Raw genomic sequence first — 19,346 nt, 5'->3', positions numbered from 1 at the left:
GAGCTAAGCTTGGCTAAAGCTACTTTATAAGCCCAGTCATTACACAGGATGCTACAGCCTGGATTTAAGACTTGGAAAACCACAGAATCATTTAGGTTGGAAGGGACCTATTGAGCTCATCTGGTCCAACCCCCCTCCTCAAGCAGGGTCAGCTCCAGTAGGTTGCCCAAGGCCATATCCAGTTAGGTTTTGAGGTATCTCCACAAATGGAGACTCCAAAACCTCCCTGGGCAACCTGTTCCAGTGTTTAACCGCTCTCATAGTAAAAGATTTTCTTATGTTCAGATGGAATTTCATGTGTTTTCATTTGTGCCATTATCTCTTGTCCTGTCAGTGGGCACAACTGGGAAGAGTACGGCTCCCTCATCTTCATTCCCTCCCATACTTTATTCATACACATTGATAAGATTCCCCTGAGCGTTCTCCAGGCTGAACAGTCCCAGCTCTCTCAGTCTCTCCTCATACCAGAGATGCTCCAGTCTCTTAATCATCTCTGTGGCTCTGCACTGGACTCGCTCCAGTATGCTCATGTGTCTCTTGTACTGGGGAATGGGACACAGCACTCCAGATGTGGCCTCAGCAGTGCCGAAAAGATCATCTCCCTTGACCTGTGGGCAACACTGTTCTTATGCAGTCCAAGATGCTGTTGGCCTTTTTTGCCACAAGGGTGCATTGCTGGCTCATGTTCAGCTTGTTGTCCACCAGGACCCCAAGGTCCCTCTCTGCCAAGCTGCTTTACAACCAGTCAGTCCCCAGTGTGGGTTGGTGCATGGGGTTATTCCTCCCCAGATGCAGGACTCTGCCTTTCCCCTTGTTGAACGTCATGAGAATTCTCCAGCCTGTTGAGGTCCCTCTGAGTGGTGGCCCAACCATCCTGTGTACCAGCCCTTCCTCCCAGGTTTGTATTATCTGTGAACTTCCTGCAGGTGCACTCTGTCCTATCATCCAGGTCATTAATGAAGATGTTGAATAGCACTGGACCCAGTATTCACCCCTGAGGTACGCTTCTAGTGACTTGCTTCCAACTGGACTTTGTGACACTGATCCCAACCCTCAGGACCTGTCTACTTATCTAACCCACGCTCTGTCAGCTTGTCTATGATGTTATGGCACATAAGCATCAAAGGCTTTACTACAGTAAAAGCATAGTTGTAACTACAAACAACATCCACTGCTTTCCACTTGTCCACCACGCTAGTCACCTCATTGCAGAAGGCCACCAGGTTGGTCAATCATGAGTTCCCCTTTGTAAACCCATGCTGACCACTCATGGTCACCTTCTTGTCCTTCATGACTTTGGAAATCCTTTCCAGGAAGATTTCTTCCATCACCTCTTGAGGAATTGGGCTGAGGCCAGATAGCCTGTAGTTCCCCAGAGCTTTCTTCTTGCCCTTCCTGAAGATAGGAATGATATTTGCTCTCCAAACCTCTCCCAAGCACCATGATCATTTAAAGATAATCAAGAGTCACCTTGCAATGGCATCAGCCAGCTCCATCAGCACTCACGGGTGCAACCCATCAGACCCTATTGATTTATGTATGTCCAGTCTGCTTAACTGTTCCCTAACCTGATTCTCCTCTACCAAGTCTAAGTCCCCCTTGTACCAGACTTTCCCAGTTTCAGGGGCCTGGGATTCCCAAAAGCCATTTTTACTGGTAAAGACTGAGACAAAGGCAGCATTAAGCATCTTGCCTTCTCCATGTCATTTGTCACCAGCTCCCCTGCCCCATTCAGTAGCGGGGCCACGTTTTCCCTTGTCTTCTTTTTGCTGTTTATGTACTTGTAGAATCCTTTGTTGTTTCCCTTCACATCCCTCTCCAGATTCAACTCCAGGCCAACTTTTGGTTTCCTAACCCCATCTCTGCAAGACTGGACAGGAGCTCTGTATTCATCCTGGGTCATCTGGCCCTGCTTCCACCTTTTGTACACTTCCTTTTTATGTCTGAGTTCTGTTAGGACTTCCTTGCTCATCCACGCCTGCCACTTTTGCCTGATATCCTACTTGTTGGGAAGGTCCTTTCTTGAGGTTGGAGATAGTGATCACTAAGTATCAGCCAGCTCTTCTGGTCCCCTCCTCTTTTCAAGGCCATAGCCCATGGGATTCTTCCAAGCAGAGCTCTGAAGAGGATGAAGTCTGCTCTCCTGAAATCCAGGGCTGTAGTCCTGCATTTTTCCCTGCTCCCTTCTCTTAGGATCTTGAACTCCATCATCTCATGGTCACCGTAGGCAAGGCTTTCTTTAACTTTCATGTCCCTGACCAGTTCTTTGTTATTTGTAAGCATCAGGTCCAGCAAAGCACCTTTCCATCAACTGCGCCAGGAAGTTGTCATCAATGCACTTGAGAAATCTCCTAGGTTGCTTGAACTTTTCTGTATTATCCTTTCATCAGGTATCAGGATGACTCAAGCCCCCCCCTGAGGACCAGTTCCTGGGAATGTGATGCTCCTTTAAGTTGTCTGAAGATCAGAATTCAGCCCAAGACCAATAGGAACAAAGGCTACTCTTATAAGTCTGGAAGTGAGGAGAGACATTCTGCTAGCAACATGTCAAAAGCGTAGGTGATGAGGGTGGGATAAAATACTTTACGACTAATAAGAATCAGTCTGACTGACAGTAAGTCTGAGAAGTATTCAGGCAAGGAGATTGTGATCCAGCAAATCTCAAAAAGTATGTTCAGCATTTCTTGGAAGTAAAATGATCTTCACTCCAACTAAGATTACTTTGGACTTGGAATTCAGTAGGAATTTCCACACTGGGAATACCCTAAAAAAAGGCAGTTATAAAGGCAAAACTTAAGCTGAAAACATTATCAATAGCAGAGGTGAAGATCTTTATAGCCATTCAAAATCTATACAAAGAAAACATGTAAAATGTAAAAAAACCAGAATATTGACTACAATAAGCATTATGCAAAAGCTCCCTATATCCTAATGCTCCCTGCACTCCCTATGTCCCATACCTGATCACCACATTACAAGAACAACAAAAAAGCAACTCTACTCAGGAATAGCTCAGAATAAAAAAGGTTCTGGAGTTGATAAACATTTTAAAGAAACTTCTTCTAACTACAGCTGTGCTAGATAAATAAGTAAAAACAGGATTACTGAGCTGAGGTTTTTTTGAGTGTGTTTTTTTTTTTAATTAAGCTTTCATTTCAACCTACAAAAAGCTCTTTGAACTCCTTTTGGATACTGTCCGCTTTGCTCAAAACACTGTTAAAATGAATGGCCTCTTCAGGCCTATTATCCTTTGCTTATGTCTAAATTAGCTTCTACACAGAAAACTAAATACAAGGATGTTTTTGTTCTTGATATAATTTCCCATGAATCTTAATCTAAAATCTTAATAGTTATCTTTGTGATGCTTGCTTCTTTCTTTAAATCCTAGATTAAAAACATGCTTACCAAATAATTTCCACTGATCTTGTCAATATAATTTAATTAAACATGATTGCTTCACCATAGGAAAATTAGTGTTACCAAAAGTTAGGGGGTATATAATACTAGAATACTACAGTATTTTTGTAATATTGCAAATAAAAGATCAAAGGAAGGTAAAGTACACACATACCTACACATACCAAATATGTATTGTGATGATCAGTAACAGCTTTGTGCAATGATTTCCATATTTAAATATTCTCCAATTTAGGTTTATTGAAATGACAGTAAATATCCACTCCTAGTAATTTGCAGTGTAGACACCTTTAACAGAACTTCTGGTATTTATATGGACACATGTAATTTTGGGAAAGTTAGGACTCAGGCAGGCAGGCAACTGATTTTTTTCTTCCCCTCCATGGTTGATAATTACCACATCCTGATCAATATTGTGCTTCAAATCAGCTTACTCTGTTAAACGAAGATGATCATCATATTGCTCTTTTGCTTACAATGATCAACTACTGAAGCAGTAAATAATGTTAGTTAAATGGGACTATTAAGGACTCAATGAAGGAAACACTGCAATAATTTAATTCTGCAGCTCCAGAAGCCTTAGAGCTAGTTATGTCGAAGACTGAAATTCTTGTGGAAAAATATTTCACAAGTTTTAAAATTAATTGGAATGATTTCACATGTATGTGAATTTTAAGAAAACTGTAAACAACAAAGATTTTTCCAGTTCTAAGATTAAAAAATAAAACTAACCTTCCAGATTCTGAATAATTCCTCTATCTTCATAAAACTGGACGAAAAGTCCTTCCCAAGAAATATATTAAACTAGCAATACAGAAATAAGAAAGCTAGATCTAAATTTTTTAAAAAGTAATTTTAAGAAATCATGACATATCCTTCTTCATGCTTGTCCTTGAGACATTGGAATACAATTCCAAGTGATCAACTCTGCAGTTTTGTACATAAATTATACTGAGATCACAAGAATGTTCACTGATCCTTGCTCTGAATTCCTATGTATTTAGTCTGTCAATTTGTTTTGGAGAACGGCTAAATTTGGTATCTTAATTTTTTTTTTCTTGGTGACTAAACACAATAGCTTCCTCTACCATATTAGTTTCTATGTGATTTCTTCCCACTTTCAAGTTTCATGCAGTTAAACAACTGGAAGTAGACAAGGCCAATTTAGCTGATCTATCAGTACATTGGTGCCTGTGGGCCAAAATGCAAATTCTTGTTTGTCCCTATTTTCAGGAGGAAGTCATTCATTTAATGAGTCCATTCAATTTCAAATGTTCTGTTTTCTTGGTACAATCTCTTGTCTTTGATCCACCTATATCTCAGTCTTAAATTTAAATTTTTCAGTTAGTATGACGGTAGAATTAGGATATTCCCAGCATGCTTCCGCAGGAGTGAAGAATGACAAACCAAGAACAGTGATCCAGAAGCAAAAAGTTTAACCCAAACAATTAAATTTATTGACTCAGACCATGGACTGAAAAACATTCATGGCTGGGGAACAAACAAAAGCAAACACTAGTAAAATACTTTTTAGAAATACAGCAAAGTGGATACTTGTGATGTGCTATCGGGAAAAATAACAACAATTGCTGAAAAGATTGGGGAAGCTAGGTATACTAGTGACAAGCTGCACTACATACTCTAGGGAGTTTCATGTGTCTGACTTTCCATGAATAAAATTGTATCTACACAATAATGCATTTTAGAATGATTCTAAGTATAGTGATCCGCAAATGCAAACATTAGCAAGATGTGCAAAATGCAGTGACGGAATGCAATCTTCAAAGTGTATGAATACTCTTGCATTCTTTGTGCCCATTATCTATTTTATGGAATATATTTTCAGAACATAATTTATAATTGAAAAGCGTCTATTTCATGGACCCATACTAGCATAGCACAACTCTGATCTAAAGCCTTCATATAAACACAATAATACAAATAAAAAAGGATCTTTATACCACATATAGTGGTGTAAAAATCTTGTTGATAAAAAGTGATATTTTAAATTATACTATAAGCTTCAGATGCAATTCAAATTCTACAAAGCAATGCTGTCATTATGCACGGCCCTAAACCTTTTCATTTCCTAATAAATTTACCAGTTCCTTTTCGACAAACTAGAATGTCTTCAAATGCCCCTCCTTTCATCTACATTATTAGATACATTGCTATGATATGGTATGTCTGTGTGCACACAGAAAAAGAGATATAATATGAAGAGTATACTAGATAAACTAGTAGATTATCAACATACACTTGGGCTAAAAGCAAAACCAGTAGGTCAAGTGAAATGATTATCCCCTTTAATTCAGTACTCATGTGGTCAAACTGGGAATACTGTCTACAGCTCTGGACACCCAGTTACAAGGCACTGAAAAACTGGAATACATAAAGCAGCACTAAGATGGTTTGGGGGCTGAAGCACATAGCATATGAGAAGAGATGCAGGGAACTGGGTTTGCTTAACCTGGAAAAAGAGAAAGCCAAGGAGGAATCTAATCACAGTCTTCCACTACCTAAAGGGGGAGAAGACACAGCCCACACTCTTTCAAAAAGTGCAGAGTAAGAGCCAGAGAAGCTGTGGACTCTCCATCCTTGGATATTTTCAAAACTTAACTGGGCAAGGCCTTCCTTGAGCAACCGGACCTATCTTTGAGGTTTATCCTGCTTTGAACAGGAGGTTGGACCAGATGACTCCCTGAGGCCCTGTCCTCCTCCAATTTTCCTAAGGTTCTACTCTATTTAAAGAAATACTATATGAATCATAGCTGCACATTATTTTAGATGTAAGATGAAATTACATTTTAAAAGCCATTCTTAGTAGAAACTGAACTTTGTCAGTCCAGTCTAAGTCTTGTGGAAAATGCAAACATGCATGCAACTCATACCTCGGAATCTGTAACTGAAAGGGTAACTTACAGGAACTCTTCAAATGACTAAACTGCTGACCAACAACCACAAAAATGTGCAGTTGTCCCGAGTTCTGACTCAGGACTCAGTGCTGCGCAAACAGCCAGAGTAGACCCCTCATTCTCTCTTATTCTCCCATTCTTAAGATTGTCTGGCCTTCCCTACATTTCACCATCTCTTCTCATTTAGCTAGTCCTCAATCCAATTGCAAACTCTTTTTCACTTCCCAAACATACATGAGTCAACCCTTCTCTTTTGTGTTCTTCTGTGCTGCTATGGTCAGTGCACTGGCAAGCACTAGACGTTTCTTCATATGCTGAACTTTGCAAAACCACTCCACACTTGAGTCAACTTAATTTGCTGGCAGTACACCAAACACGAAGTGCCATAGTAGGAATGCTAACGCAAGTAAGTGCTGAAAAAGAGTGTATAACCTTCCTAATGTCATTATGGAGGTGAACAGTAGGGAAGAAGGCTTTTTAAAAATTTCTAATAAAAATAATGGAAGTAATCAAATTAATCTTAAAATGGAGCTTAATACATATAAAACCAAGCTTCTTAGTGATAGCAAAGCAATGAGCTCAGCCACTGGGCCATTACTTTCAATCTTTTGCCAAAGGCTGCCCAAGTGGGGAATATTCAATTGTTATGTTTTGTTTAATATTTTATCAGCTAATTCCCAAGTGAACTCAATTCTTTTTTCATACAGATTTTTCCAAAAGATTCCCCATGCCACTTTAAGCGTATTTTTAGGGCTTGCTGATCGTTAGCCAGAAGTCTAAAGCTGCAGCTAATATTTTCGATAAATTTTTTGATAGTTGCAAAATAGTCAGGGGAGGCTCCTTCACTATTTGACTACCAGATCGTACATCATTTAAAGCAGGAAAAATGCACCTTTTGTACACATATGCTCCAACGAAAACCCTCTGGTGAAGATACCTATGAGCTAAACTTTGTGGAGAAAATAATCTAGCACTGGATACAGGATATATAACTTTAGAAAGCCAAGCCTGATATTTGGAAGACAAGTTTGTTGGCTCCATAGCAACCACTTCACCTCACTGCCTATGCAGACATGCTTTGCATTTTAGTTCACTTTTACAGACTTGCGCTGTTGTTTATTTTCATTGTCTTTGTGAAAAAGTGGAGACAGAATTAGTACAAAGCTATCACAGGCTAGGACAAGACAGGCTAAGATTCTGAAGGGATTTCTGAAAAGTATGTTTTAAATTCTATGTTTAAAGTCAACATAAATATAACAAATATGCAGATTAAAGACAAGGCTTATTGCTTCAAATGAGGAGTTTGAAGAGCTGCTGCTCTGTAACAAGGGGTTACTTCTTAGAAAAATTAAAATAACTACTCTAAAAACATTTACTCTAGTTTGCATAAGTAAAATGGGTACGCCTTGCTGAATCATTCTGTGAAATCAGCTCAATACATTTATATAAGTAGCAGTAAATGTCCTCAGAGTAGAAGACAGGAATGAGATACAGGAAAGTTCTTTTACTACCTGTAAGATCTATTCATACAGATAACGTCAAGATTCACATCCTGACCTAGTCCCCCCATTGCTCTGGGCACCCAGGGCTGTTATGAGAATGTCAGTATATTCACATATAAGGCTTAAGGCTTGTTCAGTCAAGCATCACTGGGCTACCAAATTACAGTTTTTAATATATGCTTTGTGAAAAAGGAATCTATAAATTCAGATTTAACTGTACAATAAACTAGCACCTATACTGTTCAGCACAAATATACTCTTCTCAATACAAAGGTTACATGATTATCCTGTTCTGTTAAATATATTAAAAAAATGTTTGAAATATACATTAATCATGGCTCTCCTCTTGTAAGTGATCAGTCTGGTCACATTACTACTGAGGATGAAACTGCTGAAGAGGAGCTCCTGGCAAGTACAGGAACTCTGCATGTCCCTGCACAAACTATTCTGACCCCATAAAATATATAATGTTTTATAAACATGAAACAGTACAGAAGTAGAATTGTCTCCTCTTTATCTTGGTGACAAGCAATGGATGGTGGTGTCAATATTTCTAACAAATCTCTGTCTAAAATGTACAATGCACTGGAACAAATTGGTTTAGCTTCATTCTAATGGTGGGTCTGATCCGCTTTGCTGCATGAGAGATGAGAAAGGATTTTTTAATAAATTAGATAATTTTCTATAAAGCAACAATGACCTACAGTTATTTCTTTATACAAATATTTCATGCAATTTATTTAGAAAGATTCACCCTTGCTTCATAATCATGCTAATAGGGATGCTATTGGGTCAACTACACACAAATTATAATGTGTTCTGCACTATACTGATTCCCAACAGAGTCCTTAATTGGTGACAGATATTAATGCAATCCTCCTATACACCAAATTTCTAACAATTTCAGAATGAACCAATTCCATTACTTAAGGAGAGGCAGAGATGCTCCTTTCAAATCCTGAAATAAATATCTTCTGCTCATTACTTTGTAAAGCTATCTCAAAATCTTCAGACACCAAAAAACCAAACACTCTAGAACTGTGACAAGTTACTGCTCAAGTGTGCACTGAAAAAGGAGTTCCCCTTGAACTGGTTAATGGAAAAATTCTTTAGAAAATTTTTGTACAGAAAATGAACATTAAATGCATTTGTATTTATATTACTGAATTACACCAATATTAAAAATTTCCATTACTGTTGTCTTTGACACTTTAAAAAAAACAGAAGGCACATTAGTTACATTTGTACTTCCACTATACCAGCTGCAAAAAGAGAACACTTTATACTGAGATCACATTAAAGTATAAAGAATAATCCAATCAAGTTTGAAGGTTACTGAAAAGCCCGCTTTTCAGTACAACTGTTTTCCCATGCAGTATTTATCTTTCTTTTTTCCTAACACCACCATAACACACTATTTGCATACACACAACTGTCATGCTAAATGCTTCTGAGAGCTATCAACATTGTTTCTATTATAAGCTAAACAATAATATATTTTACATTATTTTACTCTACATTAGCCATGTTTGCTCTTGACATTTCTTTAGAATGAATGGGTGGCTGAGGTAGACTGCTAGGTGATTATCTTAAATTATTAACTTATCCCAGTGAGTCATTAATTCACAGAAAATGACCAGCTGCTCTGAAGACATTACTGAATTCATGGTTTTATGTCAGATATGGAAAATGTACTCTTACACTGTACTGATGAAGATTTGCTAAATATTAGCAGACATCATAAAAGAAAGAATTATTCGGCAATAAAATATATTGTCAATTATTTCATTAAAAGCATAAGCTGTGCAGCACAGTTTTAATTAAATTAATTCTGCAATGAACAACAGGACACATCTCCAAAATAGTCTGTATTTTAACTGTGGTTCCTAAATGATTAATTACCTGTAATATTACAAGCGAGGATCAGTGTGTAACCTAAGAAAAAAACCTGGCCTGTGGCTGAATCTACATGGGCCCCAAACACAAGCCTGAACTCAGGTTCTCCATATGATATCTGTGAAGCACAGGCAAGGTTCAAGAGTACAGTTAAAACCCCCCCCAAAACCACAACAAACAAACAAACCCAACCCATAGTTCTAAATAAAATCCTTCTGCACTCAGATCATGCTAGGGTGCTCAAGTCCAAAATGTTGTCAGAAAGAACAAATCTTCAACTTAAGAAGTATATAAAAACTCTATTTGCTATGACAGGGTGTATCAGACTAAGGAGAAAGCTCTAGTAGTTACACAAAAGAATCATATTAATGTAAAACCTCCACAAGTGAGCAAGAAATTCCAGATCCAAAGATATCCTAATCCTTGTGAAAGCTTACTGTGTCAGATTTTCAAAATTCTTTAAATTTCATTTCCCAAGCTAACAATAGAAATATTAAGACTCAATACATTTTTATATCAACAACCTGATTAATGTTATTGATATTAGTTTTGCTAATTGGTCTATACATTTAGCTGCCAGTTTATTAAGTAATAGTAAAACGTCAGGAAATTCAAAATGCTTTGAGAAAAATATGGAAGAGTATGAAGACTAGTAGTAATCCGTAGGGAATCCAGGTGACGCATATTATTGGATGTATCACTGATAAATGCTACTCAAAACCTGCCGGTCATTCATCTGCTTAAAACTGTACAATAATCAGAATGTTGTAAGCTAACTCTACAGACAATTTCTAAAACTATTACAGACTCCACAAATTTCTTTTCATCTTTCATACTTTAATTTCAAACTGAAATTGGATTTCCTATAAAACCCCTTTATTTATAAAACTATGCAAGCTACTTAAAAGGATAAAATTGTATTAAGGAATTAGATTTCATTTCATTGCAACTGAAACAAAGCAGGTCCGCAACTAAAGGATTTGATCTTAAAATGGACAAAATTTAAGAAATAACGTGAACTAATTATTGGAGACAATTGATATGAAGGATTCAGGATTCGGATATGAACTACCTAATACTTGTATCCACAGTGGGGGGTGGGGAAAAGGGGGAGAAAGAACTGAAGGAAAAAAGTTCCGCATTTTCATGAGTCATCTAAATTACGAAGTACATGCCTAGATGACAAAATACAAGATGGGTTTATCAAAGGCAGATAGAAATTGAAACAGAAATTTTTAGATGAAGAAAATATGGATTTATAAAGCACCTTACATACCAGACCACTGGAAGCGATGAAAGACACTACAGTGGAGAAAGAACCAGCTAATCAGATGGGACAGAAGTCTATATTGAACAGGGAACTCTCCGGCTGGGACTGTTTTCCATCAGAGCTACTCAACAGCTGGTTTGAGGCTCATCCTCATTATTATTATTTTCTCAAAAGCACGCAACTGTTAATAAAATCTGTTACTATAGAGGCTTTGCAAATACAAAGGCCTTACTGTAAATACAAAACGACCCTAAGGAAACCCAAAGGAGACGACAGATAGCCAAGCAAAGTGCTCACAAACACAAAGCTATGCTCTTCAGAACTAAGTTGGAATCGGACCCACCATGAGAAAGATCCAATCAGAGCATTATCACAGAATGATTTAAAGAACCTATACATGAAGTAGCTGTTGAAAAGGCAACTGTAAGTCTAAGCTGTACCTTCCTCTGAAAAAGGAAATACATGACACAGTTAAGCTATCACGTAGAATACAGCGTTCCAGCCTGATCAAATTAACTCCTCTGAATTTTGCTTCTAATTTAGAAATGCTGATTTTGAATCTGGTGTATCATTCAACTTTGCGCAGTATATCTTGGGTCATGCCAAAACACACTGAATAGTCCAGTTTCAAGAAAGATTACTCCAACTGCAGCAGGTGCAATGAAGGACCATTAGGATGCTCAAGAGAACACAGAGTCTATTTTGCAAGATTGAGACAGACTGGCATATTTAGACTAACAAAATAAAAAAGGATATGAGTTCTTTCTATATACACATCAGAAGGGTAAATACTACAAGAAGAAAAGTTAATTAAACTAGAAAACAGTGCTGGCACAGGGAGAGTTTGTATCCATTAGCTAGGAATAGACTTAAGAGTGAAAATGAGACATTTTCTGCCCATGAGAAAAATGAAGAAAATACTTTCTTGACATAACATAACCTTCTACAAGGGTAGCAACAGCAAAGACAGCTTCACGTTTATGAACTACAGTCTATGATGCAGTTGGCAACTATGACAGAGGACTGAATTTGACCTGAGGGAAACTGTTTTGTTCTATACTCCCCCCCCTTTTTTTCCCCTAAGAAAATACCAGCTGAAATAATTCTAAATTCTGTAGCCAAAAATCTAAAATATATCTGCTACTTACTAAAAACAGCAGTTGAAATATATCCCCAAGTAAAAGAAACATTGCAAGGTAAAAAAATCTTTGAAGAGATTGCCAACTGATTTGGGATTTGCAAAATTAACACTATAGATTAATCCTTGTATTGGAAGAGAGTCTCAGTACAGGAAATAGGGCTTAGACATTGTGCCCTATTTGACTAATGGGAATGTGCTAGGTGTTGAACTGACTTTATGCACGTTTTGTATACAAGGTGAAAATTATTCTTATCACAGTACTAAGACCTGTATCCATGACGAGAAGAGGGCAGTTTCCTAAACTACAATACAGAAAGCAAATCAGAGGCTGGATAGTAGCTGACAAAGCCTGAAGTGATTGTTCATATGAAACACCAGACCACTGTATATCTCAAACAAACTTTCCTTAAGGGAAGAGGTAGAAAGTATATCCACAGTCCCACTACATTCTTAGGCTTTTATTTGCAATGAATATCACAAGGCTATTTCACATGGAAATATGACCCCATTCAAGTCAGTATTAGACAGATATACAACCTGGGAAAATAAAAATTACAAGCTGTCAAGAATTGACAGTAAATTCTTCTTTTTGATCTAGGAAATGGTGGCTGGTAACATCAGAACTTGAGAGCAGCAACCTAGATTGTCTGTACAGAGATTACTAAATTGACTCAGTTCTTAATTTTTCACTATACCAGCTTCCTCTGATTTTACAATATTTGTTTTATAGCAAATATTAGTGGTAAAGAGTGTCACTAAAGATATATGGACTCAGAATCCTAAGCAAAAAAATAGTTAAATGTAATACAGCTCATTTGAGAGTGAGGTTTGTTGTTTTTTTTTTTTTTAATAAGCACTCTGAAAATTACATTAGCAAAGCTTCACTATGAATCATTGGAGATAAAAAAAATATAATGTTTCCAAGTTAAATGCCTAAACAAAATATACTCTCCATTTAGTTTCACTAAACAAATCTTCCAATAACATCTCACTTAGCAAGTCCCTGCACAGAAACTTGCAAAGAGTCTGCTCTGCAAAATACCACAGCAATTTCATGAAGGCTGGTAAACTGCCTCATGCACGTCCACCTTAAGAGCTGCTAACCAAACCTCTAGAATCCATAAGAGAAAAAGAAATGCACATGTCCACATAGCCAACACATTCCAGTAAATTCCCTCTTCCTTAAACAGTAGGCGACATTGCCTTGAAGGCTGTAGGAAAATGTGTATGGCAACAAGTAGACAGAGAAACAAAGAAATATTTGTTTCTATCATTGTGAGAACAAGATACACCTATTAAACCACAGTCTGTATAAGCTCTGGTGCATACTGATCACCGTGGCATATCCTAAGAATGAAAAGAACTTCAATGTGACCTATATTCTATGTCTTCTTAGAGCCTGGGAAGCACCCTTGAATCTAATTTTAAAAGCTACCATGTAAAACCAATTAGGGTAGGATCCACTAAGCAAATCACTTTTGAAGGCCTCTCCTGTAACAAGCTACAAAGATGAAACGGCTTTACAGATTTACTGCCTAATAAAAGGAAGGGAAAAGTTTGAAAAATATGAAGAAACTCTGTAATATCTTTTTTTAATGAAGGTGACACTTGAAATTCTAGTTACATCATATTATTGTACTATATATATTTTTTTATTTCTAGGTTGTATTCTCACCACACATCCTGTTATACCTGCATTATTAAAACGCCACTAACAGATTAGCTGCCAATTTAACCACTTTACTACCTGATCTTGCTCAAAGAAAATATGATTACTTGAACGCTACTACAAGTTAACACCAGCATTTTAATAAATGGAATTGTAATGCAGCAATGAAATAATGGGGAGCTGTCAAGAAAAAGGTGATCAAGTCCTTTGTATTAAATTGAGTATATTACGCTTTGAGAAAAATCTGTGGCTTTGTTAAACTCACCATCACCACCCACCCACCCACAATCCCTGCTGCCCTTTTAATTAATTCTGCAGGACAAATTTAGTTTTTACTGTAAAACCTAGCAAATGAAGTGTGCATAATGATTTTGTTAAATCTTAAATTACTCTTTTAATTAATTGGTAATTTCCTTAGCATACTGTACTGTCTACTGAAGTGACATTATTGAGTACCCCAAATGCTTTTCACACTACAGGGGGGGAAGGAAAAAAAAAAAAGAAAAGAGCAATAGATACAAGAAACAACACCCCTCCCTCCGTGGGAAGTAGGAAAAAAAAAACCCACCACTGGTTGTAACAGGACTGGTGAGAGGTTAAGAGCCCTCAGTGCTTCATAAATAGATTTTAAAATAAAAAAGATGACATGTGGCAATACAGCTTCTATATTGTAACATCATGACTTCGTCTCTCTTGACTTGCACAGTTCCTGGAGAAGCATGTTACAGGGATTAAATCCCTTTGAATGTTAATGTGTTCCTCTTTTGAACCACAAAGAATATTAATCCTCTTCCCCTCATCTACCAACAGCTGCACTGTTTTTTCCTACTTGACAGAGTGGAACCAGATAGCATGGCATGATTGACTGAACGTAAATATTGCTATTTGGTTTTGAACTGCTTACTTTTTGTGGAAATTTAACAAACCTGACATCAGATTATCTGCAGCACGAGTAAGAGTAAGTGTTCAGGCACCTAGAAACCTCTTACTAAACAATTACATCAGAGGAATTGTAAAAATAATTTATTACCTTATTAAAAAAATTAACAGACTTTATAATCCCCTTGAACATTTACAGTGACTAGTATAGGAAGTCAGACTGGAACGTTCCCAGAGAAAGGGCATGCATGTGTGTACACAAATACACATGCATTTATAAATGTGAGCATTAAAGCAAACAGCTACAGTTCAGCTCAGGCATGATTCAAGCATATACGTCTAGAGTCACACATAAAGTCTTTATGAATTAATCTCAACCCTATGCATAACTCTCATTGAACTACTTCATACAGTTTGCAAAAGGACTCCGATTTCAACAAAAGCTAGATAACATAAAACAAGAATATGCAGGCTAACCATAAAATAAATCCACTAAATTTGCAGTATCAAACACACATTTGAAGAGTCCTAAGTCAGATGAACTGCCAGAGCGCTTTTCATTCAGACTTAAATGTACAACTGACTGATAAGCTAATACAAAACATGGTCTCTATATATAATCCTTTAGAGCCCCAAACTTCAAAGCTGGGAAACAAATCTCATTATATTAACTACTCCGAATTTTCACAGATATTTTACAACCACTTTCACACTTTGGCCATCTCTATCTTTGAATTATTTAGAAATATCAACACTGCAGAAGCAGATTATATATAAATTAATAAGAAACTAGCATAGTTCATGTTCAGAAAAGAGATTCTGCTGATTAATTAATGGAAGCTTCCAATCCATTAAAAAAAACACCTCAAAAGACCATTATCTTTCTGACACTGTACTACAATATTGAAGCCTTTGGCATAAATTATTATTTACAATTAATACATACTGTGCTGATGCACTTTTAAAAAATCATGGTACTATTGAGAATGTCTAACAATGTTATGCTTCATTTATTTCTGTAGTTCAAAAGCAGCCCAGCCTGTTAGATAGTGTACAGGCTTAAAATGATAAGACAGAAAAGACTAAGTATTTCCATATCAACAACAAATGTTAGTATCATACATGACCTGGCCGAGGAACTTAACATGAGAATTGCAGTGCACTTTATTCTAAAGGATGCTTAACAAAAATCTACTATCTCATATTTATGATATAAGCTATATTTAAGGACTAAGAGTTATTAACATACTTTAAAAAATAATCACAAAGCTATTTTAAACAGGAATATGACTGCATTTAGGATTTTATTTATTTAAAAAGGTATTTATGCATATGTATTCTTTCCAATTCATCTTGGATACTTTAATAGAGACAAAACTCTTGATTACCTTGCATTTTCCACTGAGGTACCATTACACCCAAGAACATAAGGGTAACCGTCTGCTACATGCATGGAGGCTCTTACCCCAGGGTTAAAACAAGGTAATTCAAGGTAGCTTGAGTTTGCAGTGGTGGATTTATAATCCAAGATAGAAATCTGCACTGAGACAGTCATGTAGCATTTGCCACATAGTACCTCGCTAGCCGGCGAGCCATAAAAAACCAAGCACATCTCCCACAAAATAGATAATTACAGAAATAGAGATGTGGTAAGAAAAGTGTAATCTGGGGAAAGAAAAGCATGAAAGACATGAAAGATGACAACCTTTGGATTCTAAAAGAATTCAAAAGTGTTTAAATATCATGCCTGGGTAGAAGAGAGATTTTCAGATGATATGAAAGTTTAAGTCAGAAAATTTAGCATCTAGTTCTACTACAATAAACAGTTTTAGTACTGAAAAAATATTTAGTTCTTTATGGCTTACAAAGGTGAACCACATCCTAAGCCCTTGCTTTCTAGTAATTAAAATACATCAAATAGAAAAGAATGGTGAGTTTGTGAAACAGTGTTGGTAAGATCAGATGGGAGGGCTTTGTCCAAAGGCTCTGGAGTAAGGAAAAATGAACTAGACTTCATTCTAGCTCTGTGTGTCTGAGAATACTAGATCTGATCTCTATTAACACTAATCATACATTCTCTAGTCTGGTATATTAGACTTAAAAGTGAATACAGATGAAATGAATACACACCTTACTGCATATTTCACCCAAGTCTGGCAATTGAGAAACAATGTTAAGACAAGTAATTGCCTAAGCACTGCATAGAAGTTAAAAATAATGTTGTTTATTTAGCTATTCTTCATAGAGAAGTGCAGACAGATTTTGATGTACTCTCAATTCAAGGAAAGAGGGGGTGGGAAGGTGAGAAGAGGAAGAAAAGTGCTTCACATAGCTTAACACTGACCCATTCAAGCAGTTAAGGAGCAGCTTGGAACAGCTCCAAAGGCTAAAGCAGCTCTCTTTCCAGTTTTACTTGGCCAGATGGAAGATGAACACATTTCAGGATTTCAAGCAGTGCTTAGGCTTAGAATATCTTATGTGTTACTCCATTTTTAGCTTTAAAAAAAACCCCAAAACTCATTTGCTTATTTCAGGTAGTATTTAATTAAAACATTGTAGGGATAACGAGATGTAGCATACTGGAGAGGCTGGACGTGGGGAAGGGGGAAAAAAAAGACCCTAAACAAAAATGGGGAAACAGTAAAATGGAAGAACTCTCAGAATCTGGTTGATGTAGTAGCACCATCCCGCCCTCCATAGCAATCCTTCCCCCTTCACCCCCCAACTCAGGTAGAACTTTATACATAGCTGAACATAATTATTCCATCTCCTTATAAATGTTAATCCAAAATATAGAAGTATGATTTTTTTTTCAGATTAAATTCTAGCTGCTTCTCTGTATCAATGTTTCTGTTTATTATCTCTTAATCTAATGATTTTTTCACTATTTCATCTTATATTCCTTATTTATCTGTTAGTCTTAAACTTCACTATTACTATGCACATTACAATGCTAAAGAGATTACACAGCTTTTTAATGGACACCATGAGAAACTCTGTATGCGATCCAGGTACTCAAAATAGGCTATTACTGTTTTCTAGTAGTTAAGGCTAATGCCATCACAGGAATTAATATGACAGAAATGTAATAGATGCTTCCTTTAGATTCAAGTGACAGAATCCTATGCTGTCTTTGTTGAAGGTCTGGGGTTCAGTCACCCCTTGTAGTCTCTTCTGCCACAGATCTGCATCAGATCATTTTAAAAATCAATACTGATAGTTTTAAATTAATATGTACTGTAGAAAGGATTCTCTTAAAACTCAAAGAACTGCAGAGCAATAAAGCGGCACTGGAGAACAAGAACACAATGGTTAAAAAACTACTAAAGAAATTAACTTGCCTTGCTCTTTACTAATCAGGGTCACCAACAGAAGCTACAATACAATAAAATAGCATACACTGTTGATAGGAGACATTGCTTTATCCTCAAGGAAATTTCTTTTGCAGTTGTCCTCCAAGTTTAATCTTACTGCCATGGCATCTCTTATTCTTTTTGCTAGCTCAGAAGCAGGGTAGAGCTTAATAAGCTATCAATGGAAGAATTAAAAGTAGACCATAAAGTGAAATTACACACTAATAAAAGGAACACTGAAATGCATAACTTGATTTTTTCACACTTTACAGTATTGTTAGATTTTAAGTCACACCATCTGTTTAGTGAAATAATGCTCAATGAAATACCAGTTCTAAGCAGGAAGTCAGAGGCAATTTACAACTCATATAAGGTTTCCTTCCAGGCAGAGAAGAAAGGAACAGCAGAAGAGCTTAAGCTTGTATTGAGAAGACTAAGATTTTTAAGCCTATACCCTTACTAGTTTTAAAAGGGCTATACAAGCTAAAAATTTCCTTTCTTACCCCATCCATCCCAGATTTCCTTTCTGCTACCAACTTATTTGCTTAGTTCTGATTCAGAAATTCAGACAACTTTTTTCTGAGGTATAATACTGGAAAATATTTACCTAAAGAAGATGATTTCAACTTACCTGATGAAGATCATTGCCCAAAACATATTCCTGAAAGTAACCCGGTGCAGCAGATGATGCTCTAATAGCCTGCCACAGTTTATACTGACAGCCTCCAATATAATGAGACTTAACACCAGGAAAGTGATTGTAGTTTCTAAAAACAAATGCTTTCAGTGGTGTTCCTCTGTTTACAATGGTGCTTACTGCAGCTACCTAGTGAGTTAGGAGAAACAAAAATAGTTATATATGGTGATAATAGTAACAATAATATGAGAATGACAGCTTCCCACAATATGAAGTTCAATTTATACCTTAAATGCGTCTCTGGAATCCCACTCAGTTCATTATTTATTTACTTTTTTATAATGCCTATCTAAAATTTAAAAAGTAAAAAAAACCAAACCCAACAACAAAACCTCCCCAAACTCCCTAAAGAAAATGCTATTTTTAACCTGAAATTAATTGTTTCCACTGGCTATTCTGTTTCTACCAATATCTATCCATTGATACTTAAACAAAAAGCTGGTGTCATCTATGTTTTGCCTTTATGAATAGTAGTTCATTCTCAAAAGTCTGTAACCAGCAATACAACCATGCCATTAAATACGAATGTTAGAAACGTCAATATATTTCTTTCTCCAAGAAAATGACTGCTTAATGTTGCAACCCAAGTTAAAGGATTGCAGGAAGA

At 36.7% G+C, this 19,346-nt stretch overlaps 1 protein-coding gene across 8 annotated transcripts in view; it reads right to left on the bottom strand.

Annotated features, from left to right (window-relative positions):
* The window catches only part of PNPLA8 (patatin-like phospholipase domain containing 8), a 43,621-nt gene that overhangs the window by 7,251 nt on the left and 17,024 nt on the right, over positions 1-19,346 (bottom strand). For 6 of the 8 annotated variants that reach the window (XM_010574041.1, XM_010574037.1, XM_010574038.1 and 3 more), the window contains exon 8: positions 18,674-18,868. In XM_010574041.1, coding sequence (XP_010572343.1) covers positions 18,674-18,868 — 195 coding nt within the window. The other 2 variants (XM_010574042.1, XM_010574043.1) reach the window with 2 other exon arrangements.

Source organism: Haliaeetus leucocephalus, unplaced genomic scaffold (genome assembly GCF_000737465.1).
Source record: "Haliaeetus leucocephalus isolate CR32 unplaced genomic scaffold, Haliaeetus_leucocephalus-4.0 Scaffold406, whole genome shotgun sequence".
In the NCBI taxonomy this organism is placed as follows: domain Eukaryota; kingdom Metazoa; phylum Chordata; class Aves; order Accipitriformes; family Accipitridae; genus Haliaeetus; species Haliaeetus leucocephalus.
Note: the sequence above shows the minus strand (reverse complement) of the source record. Positions and strands in the feature narration are given on the sequence as shown.